Here is a 16,253-nt window from a genome sequence, read left to right on the forward strand (position 1 = left end):
GTACCGTCAGGTTGTGCGAACACTTTATTGTAGCAACAATGCGTTACCTCTCACTAGTTGTTCTGTCCACTTTTTCTCACACAGAAATCCGTAAATACATTTGCCTCTGGAATAATTAGAACAAACAGGAAAGGTTTGCCAGGGAATTTACCTAAAGAAAAATGTCTAAATCAAATCACAAGAGTCATTTTTAGACCTAACAGTATTTCAATGGAAGGAAAATAAAGTAGTGTATTTTGCGTCAAACTTCAATGGCAATGAACAGGGCGTAGTGACAAGAAAACAGGAAGATGGAACTGGTATGACTATACCATGTCCAGTTATTGTATGTGATTACAATAAAAACATGGGATGTGTGGATCATGCAGACAGATTATGTTCAACTTATGGTCTTGACAAGCGATCAAAGAAATGGTGGCACCGTCTCTTCTGGGGAGCAATAGAAATTGCTTTTGTCAATGCTTACGTCATTTTCAGTGATCTACATGGGGCACTGCCACTGCTGGAATTCAGGCGTGCTGTGGCACTAGGGCTAATGAATGAACACCAAGTGGCAAATCTCAAAAAGAGAAACTCTAGTAAAGATGAAATAACTCTCCGAAAGAGAAGGAAGGATAACTTTTCTGTTCCGAAGGATGTACGTCTTGGCAACCGAGGAAACCATTTTGTAGTGTTCAGTTGTAAAAGAGGACGATGCGAAATGTGTGTGAAAAATAAAATTCAGTCGATACCACATTCACAATGTAGTACATGTAAAGTGTATTTGTGCTGCAACGAGAAAAAGAACTGTTTCCTACAATTTCATGAGGTATCACTAAATATGTGAAATGTATATACTGTCAAAAATGTATAGCTAAGTTAGTATGTATTGTGAAGTTGCTCTAGAATAAATTTATGCGAAATTTAAAAAAAAATCAGAAATATCATATTTCTGTTAATTAATTTTCTAATGTAAAAATATTTAATATTTATGTGGAATTAAGTACAAGTTATAAAAATTGGAGCATTTTTCTGCACATGTTGTGATTCTGTCCATGGAGTCTGACGGTACTTCTGAGTACCAGGAGAGAAAAAAGCTGTGAAAAATAAAATAAAATAAAATTTTACAAAAAATCCTACCGTCATTTGAGGCCACAATAGCATAAATTCTGCAAAGAATATGTTAAAAAGTAAATTTTTTCTTATGTCAGGAAACAAAGGGTTAAGGCGCCATGTCACGGTGCGCGGTCCCTCCCGCCGGAGGTTCGAGTCTTCCCTCTGGCATGGAAATGTGTGTTATTCCTAGCATAAATTAAGTTAATTTAATTAGTATGTAAGTCTAGGGACCGAAGACCTCAGCAGTTTGGTCCCTTAGGAATTCACATAAACACACACAGACAGGTTAGATACGCTGCAATTTGTTTCCTGTCACTTTTGCTAAGCAAAAATGTTTTCCTGCCTTTCTTAACATTGCTCCTAATATCGGTAGTAATAGCTGCTATCACGGCTTTATGAACGCCAGTACCTTCCTCTACTTTAACTGATTCGATAAGATCAGGTTTGTTTGCAGCTAGGAGGTCTTAAGATGTTTCTCTCTCGAGCTGGTTCTGTAATTATCTGCGCGAAGTAATTTTCGGACAAGACATTCAGGATAATGTCACACGAATCGCTGTCTCTGGCACCAATTTTGGTTGCATGATTCTCCCAATCTCTGCTTGGCAATTTGAAGTCACCCCCTACTACAACGGCATGATCAAGTTTTTAACGATATTCTGAAAGTGCCCTCTGAAGCGGTCTTTACGCTACAGCTCTTAACCCAGGTGGTCTGTAAAAGCATCCGATTATCGTTTTTGACCGATCTTCACATTCGGAATCGTGATAATCACGCTAGAATTCTTTACTCCAATAAATACGCCACCACCATTGGCAACTAACCTATCCTTACAATAGATATTTTAACTTAAGATTAGGATTTTATTGCTATTCACTTCCGGTTTGTGTATTGGCATGCGTCAAATAGAACTACACGTTACAGCTCTAGCCACACAGTCATTGTAGTATTTTGACGATTCCCAGGGTTTGTGCGTCTTCGTTTCTCCCGCGGATTTTGATGATGGTTTTATCGTATTGTATGTAGACTGTCATGAGCTGTCCGAGCTCGTCTCTTCACTGTGTTTTGATGTATTAGTGATCACGCACCGCTCGGATCGGAGGCCCATCTGCCGTTTCATCCAAGGTTTTACCGAGGAGTGACACGCACTTGTACCTTGGAATTCGTCGCACATGAAGTATTAGTTTTATATGACCTGAAGCTGTATCTCCAGGGTATGAAACCGTCGTCATACAGTGAAAACACAATAAACAGCTATTGCGGATTTGGAGTTCCACTCACTTTTAATGTAGGCCATTTTACCATCTGTGATTTTAAATTTTTTGTGAGAAGTGTGTAATATGTTGTGTGCTGTATGTGATCTTTGTAGTGTTGGTTGAAAAGTGATTGGATTGATAAATGCGGCACGTTGCTACATTCTTATCGTTGATGCCGTATTGTAACGCCTTGTAATTGTTTTGTAGTAACTTGGTGCTGAATTAATGAGTGAACAGAAAGTTTAGCACGTCTCTCACCATTGATTGTGTCACTCGTAGACTGCGTAAATCTCTTCCTCTCACTAGCTGGCGACACTTGTAGAGTGGGCCGCGCTGAGTGGAGCAACTTACCACACGTCACAGTACATCTTGTAAGGTGGGTTTGATTATGTACCATGGAATGGGACTGATCATGTTCAGGTCTAGAAAAGTGATCTGCTGAAGTGCATTTCTTGACTTAAAGTTGAAATAGTTCTGTTAACACCTAGGTGACCAATTTCTGTTGCAGAGGGAGACAATTTATAAGCCTCTGGCCCTATTCAGATTTGGGGAGAGCTGAAGCTGGGGTGACGCATTTGAATACCCCTCATTCTGCGAAAACTATTCCAGCTTGTGCGCGTGGAGACAGTGAAATAGACATTGTTGAACACATATCGACAGCATGTTACACTTGGGACAGGCTCTTCGCCGTCCGTGTGGCCGAGCGGTTCTAGGCGCTTCAGTCCGGAACCGCGCTGCTGCTATGGTCGCGTATCCTGCCTCGGGCATGGATATGTGTGAAGTCCTTAGGTTAGTAAGGTTTAAGTAGTTCTAAGTCTAGGGGACTGATGACCTCAGATGTTAAGTCGCATAGTGCTTAGAGCCATTTGAACAGCCTCTCCAGTGTTGTTGACAGCTCCAACTGTTGAGCTTGTTTACGTAATAGCTCTTGTAGCAACTGAAATTAACTCCGCTATATAAACACGAGCCCATTGAAGTTATGTCCACACACATAACAGAACTTGACAGGAAACGTTGGGGAGGTATAGTCAGTCTGCAAAATCAAAGCGAGCAGCATTCGTGGTGTGGGAAGTTGCCCGAATAACGCTGCAGCCGCCATACAGGAAGACTAAAAATCAGCTTCCCCTGTATCAGTACAGAACAGTGTTCGGAGATGTACGTAGATTTTGACCATACGCGTTTCTTTCATCGGTATTATTAGTAACTCATATGTGTACTAACTGTTCACCAGTGATTCGTAAGGAGCGCAGTGGAGGGTCGATGTCACTGTGTGAAATATCTAGTAATTGATTGTTGTGATGTAGTTGGGTAGACAGAGTGGGTACTTAAGTTTACAGACCTGTAAAGGAAGAAAGTGCATCACCACAATCCGGCGACCTGTGTGTGTCGTTCAATATGTAATGCCCCACATTTTTTTCTCAGAACATTTGCATTGGTAAAGAGTCAGATTTTGGTGACAATGTACATCAACATGTCTCGTCCATGTCCTATTCTTCTACGTAGTCTCCATCGCGTTCTACAGCCGTATGCCAACGTTGTGGAAGAGCATGTATTCCCTACTGGTTAAAGCTCTTAGTCCTGTAGGCGTAGTCATGTTGTCACTGCATGACTGACATTCTCGTCATGTTCAAAGTGTGTTCCCCATAGAGAATCTCTAAGCGGCCCAAAGGGATGGAAGTCCGAGGGTGCCAGGTCTGGAATATAGGGTGGAAGAGGCAGTGATGTCTGGCCCCATTTGAGCGATGTGTACCCGAGTGTATTATCGTGTTAGAGCGAGATTTCTGCTGGATCTTGTCCGATAGGACACGTCGGAAACGGTTCTTGAGTTTATTCAATCTTCATGTATGCCTCTGAATTGATGGTTGACCCTCTTCGCATCACATCCACAAAGATCCCAGAAGGCTGTCACCATGACTTTTCCAGCAGAGGGGTTTGTTTTGAATATAATCTTCTGTGGTGAATGTGGACGATGCCACCCCATGCACTGCCTTTTTGTTTCCGGCGCAAAATGGTGCACCCAGCTTTCGACCCCCTAACGATCCGTAACAGAAAAGCCTCTCCGTCGGTCTCAAAACGCTCCAGCAATTCAGATGAAAAGGCCTTTCTTTGAATCTTGTGGTCCGCTATGAGCATTCGTGGAACCCATCTTGAGCACCTCTCTGAATATCCGAGTCTCGATCATTGCTGACGCATTTCCAATGCTGACAGGCAACTATAGAACCAATTGTCGAGTTGTGATGCGCCGGTCGGCACGAATAATGGCATCCGCACGATTCAGCATGTCTGGAGCAGTGCTGTGACAGGAAGTACCGAGTGTGGCTGATCATGGAGCCCTGTTTCTGCATTTCCTGAGGCTGTAACTTTCTTTACCCATCGTCCAACTGTACTCCTGTCAACTGCAACATCGCCATACATTTCACATAAACGTTTATGGATGTTCACCACGATTTATTTTTCTGCACACAAGAATTCAATAATAGCGTGCTGCTTGTAACGCGAGTCGTATATAGACGCCATTTTGACGCTGTACTAGGGCTCTGCCATCTACCAGAACGATTCTAAACTTCACCGGCGCACTGAACAGACATCAAATGTGAAGCACCAAGGACGTTTGTCTACGTATGTTAATGGCTTAATGGCTTTTCTAAAAAAAATGTGGGGCATTACTTACTGAACGATTTTCGTACCTTCGCTTACGGCCCTTTTTATAGGAAATTAATGTACTTTAATTTTATACTGATTTTTTTTTAGAAGCTGTGTTTTTCGAGCTAGTCAAGAAAAAGATAAAAAGTGGCCTTTAAACACTTTTTCCTCTCCCCCACCTTCCTTACCACCGTGCTCACACCACACCAGTGGAGACTTTCAGTATGTTGCTCAAAAATTTTGGGCTACGCGAGGCTTTCCCCAGTTCCACCTTCTTTTTAATGTTCATTGACTGCGCTACTTATGGAGGCAACTGGGAGGGCTCTTTCGCCCCAGACAGTACGCACCATCTTCACACAATCATTTTGGTCTCTAGACGTCCGATACGTTCAGCAGTACAGATCTCCCAGGAGAGTGGAGCACGAGGAGGAGGGCAAGACGTTCCTAGAATGGGATCTGGCTCAACGGTTTGAATTTTCTTGTGGTACATGATTTCTCTGACGCCTAATAATCGTCATAGAGGAGTATGGAGGCAATCAGGTATCAATGCACGTCTCAAAATTGCAATCCGAACGGCTTGTAAGGGACGTGAATTAGTCGTATTTTGCGTCGCTATCATGAACGGCCGTTGGACGTGCATCTCTCTCATCTAATTAGAAAAATGCTATGCAAATGTAACTCATCCAGAAAGAGAGAGATGTAAAAGTACACACATCAAAAAATTGCATTACCTCGGTTCCGAGAGTTGCGGAACTTGTGCAGAAAATTGGAATAGAGATCAAGAATCAGTATCCAGTGTTGAAATTCCAGGCACACTTTCGTACGTAAAATAAAATTTTGGATTTCTTCATGCTGCCATAAGTGCTTTGAACCAATCAGAAGTGTCACTAGTGAAGCAGATAAACAAGTAAAAAAATGACAATGAATTAGAACGTGTTTGCGTAGTGTTGAAAAAGAAGTGTAAAAAAATGGAAACGGTACTAGAAAAGAACGAAGGTTATTATACACTGTATTCCATTTCAATGATTTTGTTGGGTTAAAAGTTCATTCGTAATCGTTTACATTTAGATCCAAAGGATGATGTCTGTTGTAAACGTGCTCCCTTTGTACAGCTGAGAAGTGCAGCGCTTTTTAACTGATTTTAATCTTGTTAGAGGATATTTTTGTGTTATTATGCATATTTTTGGCCATCACAGCTCATCGTAGTCCTAGTCATCGGCAACTTTAATTCCCTGTCCAAATACGTGAAATATTGTTTCAGGAACAGCTTGTTCACAATCAAAACTGATTTCGTCGTCGCATTGTTTATTCTGGTCCTCTGAAAACATCCAGTACCATGTAGCTCTTGCTCTAGCTAGGCTCTTTTTCTTTTTTTTTTCTTTTTTTGTCATAGTTTTCTCAACTTTAAATGAAGATATTGTGAATCAGAGTCCACTGAGAGATATAAGAGTTTATTAATTAATAAACTTTTAAACTACAGTAAAAGGATGAAAGTTCGTGTTAAAACTGATATTACGTAATTCGCTTTAGCGCTTGTAATTGTATCTTATTTATGCTGTGAGGGCCGCGTGGTGGGAACGGTAGGGGAGAGAGAGAGAGAGAGAGAGAGAGAGAGAGAGAGAGAGAGAGAGAGAGAGAGAGTGTATAGTCTAGTTCCCGGTACAAAGTTATAAATGTTCTGAAACTCTAATTTTATGCATATGGAGTCTGAAGTAACGTATATCTGAATCGTTCGAGTCTAATTCTTTTGGTCGACCTTTTTAAATGCAGTTAAAGATGTCAATCCCAGTCGGACCATGAAATTTATCACTCCACATTTGTATGATTGTTTTTGGTTGCTAGTTTTCCTCTTTTACATAAATAATCTCTGTAAAATGTGATAAATTCGTTTCTCCACATTCCCTGCCCTTTCAGTCCCGTAAAAGTAACTCTATTTCGTAATCCTTAATCACGTGACGGTTGCCTTATTTTGCTACAATACTATAATAGACTGAACACTAAGCAGTGTTCTCGGTATTTAAGCTGCTTAAAAACGAATAAAATTCTCAAATTATTTTTAACTGTCAATGCTGTTGTCAGGATTACAACTATTATACAAGTAATGTCACCAAACTACAGCGTTTGGTAATTTGTTCCGCAGATGGCAGTGAATCTGCAAAGCAAACTGCAATAAGTAGGAAATATTGTGAATGTCCACCGGCCCCTCACCGTTCACCTCATGTAGATGATACAGGGTAACACTAAATGTGAGAGGGCGTTCATGGGATTGGTGCTCGACGGGAAAATGCTGACGAGGAATGTGTCTATTTCAGGAAAACGCCAAGAACGTCAACGTGTTATATTTCAGATGCAAACTGACATGTAGAGGACATTGTATTCCCAAAAAATATCGAATTTTGGAAGTAGGTTATGCAGTCTACTGAAACCAGGAATTACCAATAATTCTTTAAAGAACTGAACTTCTGTATATAAAACAGCTTCAAAGGTCTGAGTACTTTGAAGACGATTTATTGTGTTAAATAACAAGGTTTCAAATTATGTTTGAAGTTTGCTGGTAGTCGCTAAGTGGTCTCACGGTGGATGATTATAGTCTGCGCTCCGTTTTAAGCAAAAGCTAGTTTTTCACGCATCTCAGTGGTTATAACATCATATCTCCTGAACTATGTGTCGTACAAGATTTTGCCAGGCACATTCGGTGGTATATGCGAATACTCATTGCAAAATGTGCTGTATGTAGAGTTAGTTGTAAACAAGTAATATATACAACTTATGTGTGGTACTGAAGTTTTACTGCGTGAACAGCGAAAATGTAGAAAGCGATGAACTTTTTTCCCTTTCATTATTTTGTGGGGGTGCCAGCGAAAAAGTTCCGAAAATTATTGAAATTATGTGTAATGTGTTATGGAAGGTGAGTATAGTCTGGATAATTTGCTGCCGCTGAGAGTCACGCTGCCTCTGGAGACATACACAATTTTTAACTTCGATAACTTGACTTACTGTTTTAAACCTTTAACGTAGGCTAATAAATCTTAATAAGTATATTATGACAGCATTTCTGTTTTTAAATTCGGTGATTAATTATGTGAAATAGTAAAAATCAAATTTTTGTTGCCCCTGGATCAGTGGTTCTCAACCTAGAGGTAATTACCCCTTGAGGAGTAAAATAAAACTTTCTAGGGGGTAAAGAAAGGGTTCATTAGTGTTTGGATCTCTAAACTGAATTACTTTCAAAATATCATTATTACATTTTTTATTTCAAATATTAGCATTAACGCGTGAAACAGTGTGGTGGAGGTTACAGCTTATGAAAAGAATGCATGAACATCTTCTTTGTTCCTTACATACTTCCTTGTTCCTTACATAGTCCACCAACTGCACATATACTTTGTATCATCCATCTATTATAGTAAAATTCATGCATATATGGTTAAATATCTCATGAAAATGCCTTCTCCGAACTGTATGCAGTTCCCACAGTGGACAAGAAACTGCTTCGTTATCCACTTCACTACAATAAACGATCTAACTGAGATCACAAATCCGCTATAATTATGTAGTGGCTACTACATTGCTGCGCGGCAGTGGTCAGACGCAAAGCATTAGCAGCCCAAAGTCTTCCAATTTTTACCATTTCGGGGTTAAAGTGTCCAGGAATCTAGTGGTATTCAAATACTGGGTATAGTGTACACCTTCTGACTTAGTTGATTTTAAAATGGGGTTGCAGGGTGTGAGTGAATCAGATGTCACTAGGCAGAATAGTGGCGCAAAGGAAACACATTTTGTAGTAAATATCTACCGTTAGTCTCGAAAGCTAAGTACGGTAGATATTTTCTGAAGAGGAACTATGGGTAGAACTTGCGAAGCCTGAGAATTAAATTCATCTTTCTATAAATACACACATCAAAAAGAGTTTTGCATCACGCCGGTTTCCCAGAACTCCTGAAGATCGATGTTGACTGTGGATATCACAGACAGTGTCCTTTTGACTGTTCAGAGATGTCACTAAACCCGTCAAAAGATGTAAACAACCGTGAATGAGCAGCACCTATTAGACGGAGGGGGTCCGACAGCCGATCGTTTCCAGTCATTCCAACAGGAAGGAGGTACACGGCTCGTGTTGTCTGTAGTTTAACCATTACTAGATAGTCAATACCGCGGTTCAGTCGCGTCCGCATTGTTACTTTGTGCCAGGAAGGGCTCTCAACAAGGGAAGCGTCCAGGCGTCTCCGAGTGAACCAAAGCGATGTTGTTCGGACATGGAGGAGATACAGAGACACAGGAACTGTTAATGACATGCCTCGCTCAGGCCCCCCAAGGGCTACTATTGCAGTGGATGACCGCTACCTACGGATTATGGCTCGGAGGAACCCTGACGGCAACGCCGCCATATTGAGTAATGCTTTTCGTGCAGCCACAGGACTTCGTGTTACGTCTCAATCTGTGCGCAATAGGCTGAGTGATGCCCAAATTCACTCCCGGGGTCCACGGCGAAGTTCACCTTTGCAACCACGACACCATGCAGCGCGGTACAGATGGGCCCAACAACATGCCGAATGGACCGCTCATGATTGGCATCACGTTCTCTTCACCGGTGAGTGCCGTATACGCCTTCAACCAGACAATCGTCGGAGACACGTTTGGAGCCAACCTGGTCCCGCTGAATGCCTTAGACACATTGTCCAGCGAGTGCAGCAAGGTGGAGGTTCCCTGCTGTTTTGGGGTGGCATTATGTGGGGCAGACGGACGCCGCTGGTGGTCATGAAAGGCGCCGTAACAAATTTGGTATTTATTTACGTATGTATATTTTCGAAATTTCATGAAAGTAAGGCAACAATGTTGAGAACTTATGAGAACTAACGATGAGATTAGTAAAACGTAACAATTTATAATCTCTCCATAATGTCAAGAACTGCCGGCGACAAGCCAAGTAATCCGAATTAGCGCTGCTGGCACCAAGTGAATACATTTGTACGAGACGCGCGAACGGCAAAGTGTTAATATATGCACACGAAAAGAGAAAATCAATTATAAAAATTCTGTGTTTATAGTACACGACAAAAATTATGCGTAAAATAGAATTACAACGATATTACACAGTGTGTGGCCCAGTATGAAGGAAAAATAAATAAAAGATGACTTGATAGTTTGAAAATTGCATTTTTTATGTTAAATTTAATATTACATCTCAGCTGCGTCCGCATGGGAGAGTGGTCAGCCTCGGATTTAGCTTGCCATGCGGAATAAAAGTAGGTCTTTCGGGGCCGCCAGGAGTCGTGCTGGGCTTCCGCGTCGCATTAAGAGTTGCCAGGCTGCAGGGGCGTTATTGGTAGAGTGTATGTTTGTATCGTGGTATGTACACTTTACAGACGAATGGAAAAACTAGTAGAAGCCAACCTCGGGGAAGATCAGTTTGGATTCCGTAGAAACACTGGAACACGTGATGCAATACTGACCTTACGACTTATCTTAGAAGAAAGATTAAGGAAAGGCAAACCTACGTTTCTAGCATTTGTAGACTTAGAGAAAGCTTTTGACAACGTTGACTGGAATACTCTCTTTCAAATTCTAAAGGTGGCAGGGGTAAAATACAGGGAGCGAAAGGCTATTTACAATTTGTACAGAAACCAGATGGCAGTTATAAGAGTCGAGGGACAAGAGAGGGAAGCAGTGATTGGGAAGGGAGTGAGACAGGGTTGTAGCCTATCGCCCATGTTGTTCAATCTGTATATTGAGCAAGCAGTAAAGGAAACAAAAGAAAAATTCGGAGTAGGTATTAAAATTCATGGAGAAGAAATAAAAACTTTGAGGTTCGCCGATGACATTGTAATTCTGTCAGAGACAGCAAAGGACTTGGAAGAGCAGTTGAACGGAATGGACAGTGTCTTGAAAGGAGGATATAAGATGAACATCAACAAAAGCAAAACAAGGATAATGGAATGTAGTCTAATTAAGTCGGGTGATGCTGAGGGAATTAGATTAGGAAATGAGGCACTTAAAGTAGTAAAGGAGTTTTGCTATTTGGGGAGCAAAATAACTGATGATGGTCGAAGTAGAGAGGATATAAAATGTAGGCTGGCAATGGCGAGGAAAGCGTTTCTGAAGAAGAGAAATTTGTTAACATCCAGTATTGATTTAAGTGTGAGGAAGTCATTTCTGAAAGTATTCGTATGGAGTGTAGCCATGTATGGAAGTGAAACATGGACGATAAATAGTTTGGACAAGAAGAGAATAGAAGCTTTCGAAATGTGGTGCTACAGAAGAATGCTGAAGATTAGATGGGTAGATCACATAACTAATGAGGAAGTATTGAATAGGATTGGGGAGAAGAGAAGTTTGTGGCACAACTTGACCAGAAGAAGGGATCGGTTGGTAGGACATGTTCTGAGGCATCAAGGGATCACCAATTTAGTATTGGAGGGCAGCGTGGAGGGTAAAAATCGTAGAGGGAGACCAAGAGATGAATACACTAAGCAGATTCAGAAGGATGTAGGTTGCAGTAGGTACTGGGAGATGAAAAAGCTTGCACAGGATAGAGTAGCATGGAGAGCTGCATCAAACCAGTCTCAGGACTGAAGACCACAACAACAACAACAATGTACAATAACTGGACCGTGTTCGAATGTTGATCACCTGCTCGCCCTAAGAACCTCAAAGCCCGCCGCCACCTGTTTTCTGGACCAGGAACCTTTGTAAATACTTACTTTCCGATTCACAACTAAGTCCACCGCGAATGTAAATCGGCAGGCCTGGAAACTACAAAAAAATGTAAATTATAGTTGCACTTACTTATTTACGTTAATTTCGGATGTACATATAGATTAGGCACATATCCATACACTATTACGGATATATGTACAGTTTATGCACATGTACCAACATGTTCATAAAAATTAATGTTTCAATTAAATTTCTGCACTGTACATGTATATCTCATGATAGAAAACTAACTATACTTCGAAGTTTTTGTAAACATTGAAATGGCCACAATTAAAAATGCTGCTCCTCCGTCAGTTTTAAACATTTTTGGCTCACTTTTTTTGTGAATACATTCAGTGATAACCAACAACTCTACTTATGGGTTTGAAAAAATAATGATTCTTTCAAAACTCAAAAATTCGAAAGTGATGAAAAAGCTGTTGTTTAGCAAATTGGATATACCCGCTGGATTCAGCGTGCCAAGATGCGTTATGAAACAAATTTTCAGCTCCCTGCGGTCTTTTTACGACCAGGTTGAAATTTCACCGGTACCTGCCCTTAAAAATGCTGCAGCTTCTTTCGCTGCCCCGTCCTTGTTCAATCAGCGATTTTGCTCCGTCTCTAATTATTTTGCATTGACGGAACGTTAAACGTAGATTTCATTTCTTTTGCCTTTTCCGAGATAAGGACGCAACAGACACCTTAGTATACCAAACGTTAATTATTTTGTTATAACTTCAGGTATACCGTTGCGACTGCCAGTTTTGACCGATGTCTGTAGGCAGTGATTAAAACAGTACAGTGAGCGAGCTCGATGGATGTTGTGGACGTTACTTTTTGAACTCTCCAAACCAGACGAGGCGTCTGACGAAAACTGGTAAAAGAAAACAGGAGTGTAGGGTGAACCTAATACTAATAAAAATGAAATGCGTGGGAGAATTGCATCATCTAGAAGTTATTTCATTCGTACTAGGGCGGCCAGAAATGTGTCACTACATTTTCTCAGGAGCAGAAGCAATAACATTGCGAAAATACTAATGTGAATGAGATGATAACGCCACCACATGTTTTTTTGGGAGACGAAACATAAATTTTATTTATTAGAGCTTGGTCCATTAAAATAAATATTTAATCAGCGACTTCCAAAGGCACGGCTGGCTGTTGAGTGTACCTTTGGTATCATGACCAGTAAGTGGCGAGTGCTTCAGACATGTATTGAGCTCAACCCCAATTTCGCTGACACGATCGTTAAGTACATGGGCTTGTTGGATAATATTATCCTCGATAAAGAAGGTGAACAATATGGTGCATCATTACAAACTAAAAGCAGTGAAGCTGCCATTAGAATTGTTTTGTCAGGTAAAAACGGTACCGTCACTACTGCTTCTGTGATCAGACAAATTTGTAGCTTATTTCTGTGAACATGAACCTTTAAGGGAATGTGGACTTCATGAGGGCCCAAAAATGGAAATTTCTTTCATTAAAATTCTGTGGTTATACGTGATTCTAAAAATTAATACTTTGTTTAGTACCTCGTCATTTCATGTTTAAATGCCTTTCTAAAGCAGATGCGACGCGTGAATGTCTAGTTATCACGCTACTGTCAAACACAAAATCTTGCCTACAATGTCTTGTTATTTAATTTTGGAGCCGCTGTTTCCATAGCAACTCGTTTGTGTAACATCCACGAAGAACATATTGACTTCACTATCAACGGGAATTTATTGCAACCGATCTTTCCGTCGATACTAGTGGACTACGTGAGTTTACTTATGTTTATCGCATGTGTTCATGTTGTAAACTTCTTGTTGTGTGTGACTATCTCAACCCTTGTACTTCGTAAAATGCCAGATACGAAGAAGTTTAGTTGCAGTCGTAAATTTTACGGTAATCAGCACAAACGTGTTATTGAAAATCGTAGAAATATAGACAGTGTTACACCGCAGCGAAGTGAGGTTAGGCCTAAACGTTCGCTAGGCAGTGCTCCAAAACGCAGTTTGAAACATCTTACCGAAAATGAACAAAATGTTGGTTTTGTGAAAAGTGAAAATAACGGTTAGTTCTGGTTAGTAAATGCAAGCTTTCAGAATTGCTTTTGTCAGTTGCTAAGTGTAAATACCGTAATTGCGAAAAATTCCTTACGTTTAGCGAGGACATAAGGAAGAGGTCTATCCAGCAAAATTGTACTGGAATGTCAAGTGTGTAAAGTAACAGAATGTACAATGACATGTTCAAATGTGTGTGAATTCTTAAGACACCAAACCACTGAGGTCATCGGTCCCTAGACTTACTTATACTAATTTAAAATAACTTATGCTAAGAACAACAGACACACCCATGCCCGAGGGAGGACTCAAACCTGCGGCGGGTGGTGGCGCGCAGTCCGTGTCACGTCGCCCTAGACCGCACGGCCACTCCGCGCGGCTACAATGACATCTCCTGTAACATGCACAAAATATAATGAAGTGAATATTCTCCTTGCTTGTGTCATGAGGTGTGTTGGAAGGAAAGAAAAGCAGTCCAGATATTCTGTATTAGGATGGATCTACCACTGCTCCCTGGCAAATTTGGGAGGTATTATTAAGGTTTGCATAGTTCTTAACAGAATTTAGTGAAGCATATATGCAGAGGCGAGTGAAAGAAACTGCAGAAATTTGTCGGTCTACCGGTACTGTTGTTGCAAAACAGAACACCTTGAACGACTAAGGATAGGACGTTCAGCCGGCCGTAGTGGCCGAGCGGTTCTAGGCGCTTCAGTATGGAACCGCGTGACCGCAACGGACGCGGGTTCGAATCCTGCCTCGGGCATGGATGTGTGTGATATTGTCCTGAGGTTGGTTAGGTTTAAGTAGTTATAAATTCTAGGGGATTGATGACCTCTGATGTTAAGTCCCATAGTGCTCAGAGCCATTTGAACCATTTGGATAGGACGTTCATAATCACAGGACGTGTACATTAGTATGTTCTTCAGAAATGATTAGCATTTTAACTATGTCGGCCCGCGGGTTCAAGGATCAATATCGATATCGTGGCACAATACCACCCACCGGAAAATCGTGCCTGCGGCTATCGTCGCTGTAAACCGAAGGTAATGGATCGGTGTGACTTTAGAAGACGTGCATGATGCCTCGCAGAGTATGCGCGAACCGTACCGTCAGATCAGCGAGTTTGAAAGAGGATCCATTATTGGCATGAGAGAATATGATGTATCCATCCGGGAAACTGCTGCTCATGTGAGACAAAATTTTTCGCCAGTGCAACGAGTGTGTGCTGAGTGGTTGACGGAACGCCGTAGTACACGACGAGATGGGTCAGGTCGCACCACCCAGACCACCTCCCGAGGAAATAGATACAGCATGCGAATGGCATTGAAGGACAGATCTGCAGCCACCTTTGACGAACGTGCAGAAACGTGCTAGACGGGAATGGTGTATGGAACGTCGTCACTGGGAACAGGAATGATATCAGATAACATTTTCGGACGAATCCAGATTCTGTTTGTTTGAAAATAATGGCCGCATTTGGGTTCGCCGCAGACAGGGAGAGCGGAATCACAGTGACTGCATTTGCACAAGACATACAGCGCCAGCTCAAGGCGTTATGTTGTGGTGTGCTGTTGCGTACAACCACAGATCACAGTTGGCGCGCGTCTCGGGCACTGTGACAAATGTGACCTATGTGAGTAGCATCCTGCGATCGGTAGCCGTACTCTTTCTGCACAACACCCCAGACGCCAATTTTCAGCAGGACAATGCACGACCACGTTTTGATGCGCAAACACGTGCCTTCTTGGTTTCACAGGATGTCAGCCTTTTGCGCAGGCCCGCCAGATCACCAGTCTTGTCGCCAATCGAAAATGTGTGGGATATGGTGAAACTACGGGTGCGGAGCTGTGACCCAATGTCAACCACCACAAATGAACTTTGGAACTAGGTGAATGCAGCATGGTTGGCTATACCACAGGACGCCATTTGCGTCCTATACGCGTCGATGCCGTCACGCATGGAACAACTTATCAGGGACCGTGGCGGATTCTGTGTCTGCCTACTAAGCAACAGGGCACATGCTGATCCGAGGTGACTGAACTGCTAATCATTTCTGCAGAAGATATTAATGTTCTTGCCCTGTGAACGTAAACCTCCTGTCTCTAGTCGTTCACGTCCTACCCCGAGTCGTTCAAGGGTTTTTTTTTTTTTTTAACTTGAGTTAGTTCATTAAAGCTGACTCTTCTGAAATTGATCAGTTAATTAGTTTTTCGTGTTTTTCTTTTTGACCTCGTATCATAAATTTGCACGCAGACTTATATGGGTGTTTACGTTTCAGGATGGCAAGAAGAAGTTCGAGAAGGAAACGGCGAAGTTTTATCTTAGCCAAGAGAGGTACCTGAACCTGTCCACCAGAAAACAGGAGAACGTCCTGCAAGAGGTGATGTACCAATTACTTACTCTCTTAATATTTTATAGGCCGGTAGGGTCCTGGTCTTTGAATACTCAATTCAATGAACTGTAGGTGAAGCCCGATCAGGGACTTACACGCATTGAGCGAAAATAATAGTCATTGAGAATGGC

The 16,253-nt window shown here is 41.7% G+C and overlaps 1 protein-coding gene across 1 annotated transcript in view; it reads left to right on the plus strand.

The window, feature by feature from the left end:
- LOC124622334 (rho GTPase-activating protein 10) overlaps window positions 1-16,253 on the plus strand; it is a 576,429-nt gene that overhangs the window by 441,141 nt on the left and 119,035 nt on the right. Inside the window, exon 4 of the mRNA XM_047148011.1 lies at window positions 16,009-16,110. Within this exon, the coding sequence (XP_047003967.1) occupies window positions 16,009-16,110 (102 nt within the window). The remainder of the gene's footprint in view (window positions 1-16,008; window positions 16,111-16,253) is intronic.

This window comes from Schistocerca americana, chromosome 7 (genome assembly GCF_021461395.2).
Source record: "Schistocerca americana isolate TAMUIC-IGC-003095 chromosome 7, iqSchAmer2.1, whole genome shotgun sequence".
NCBI lineage: Eukaryota > Metazoa > Arthropoda > Insecta > Orthoptera > Acrididae > Schistocerca > Schistocerca americana.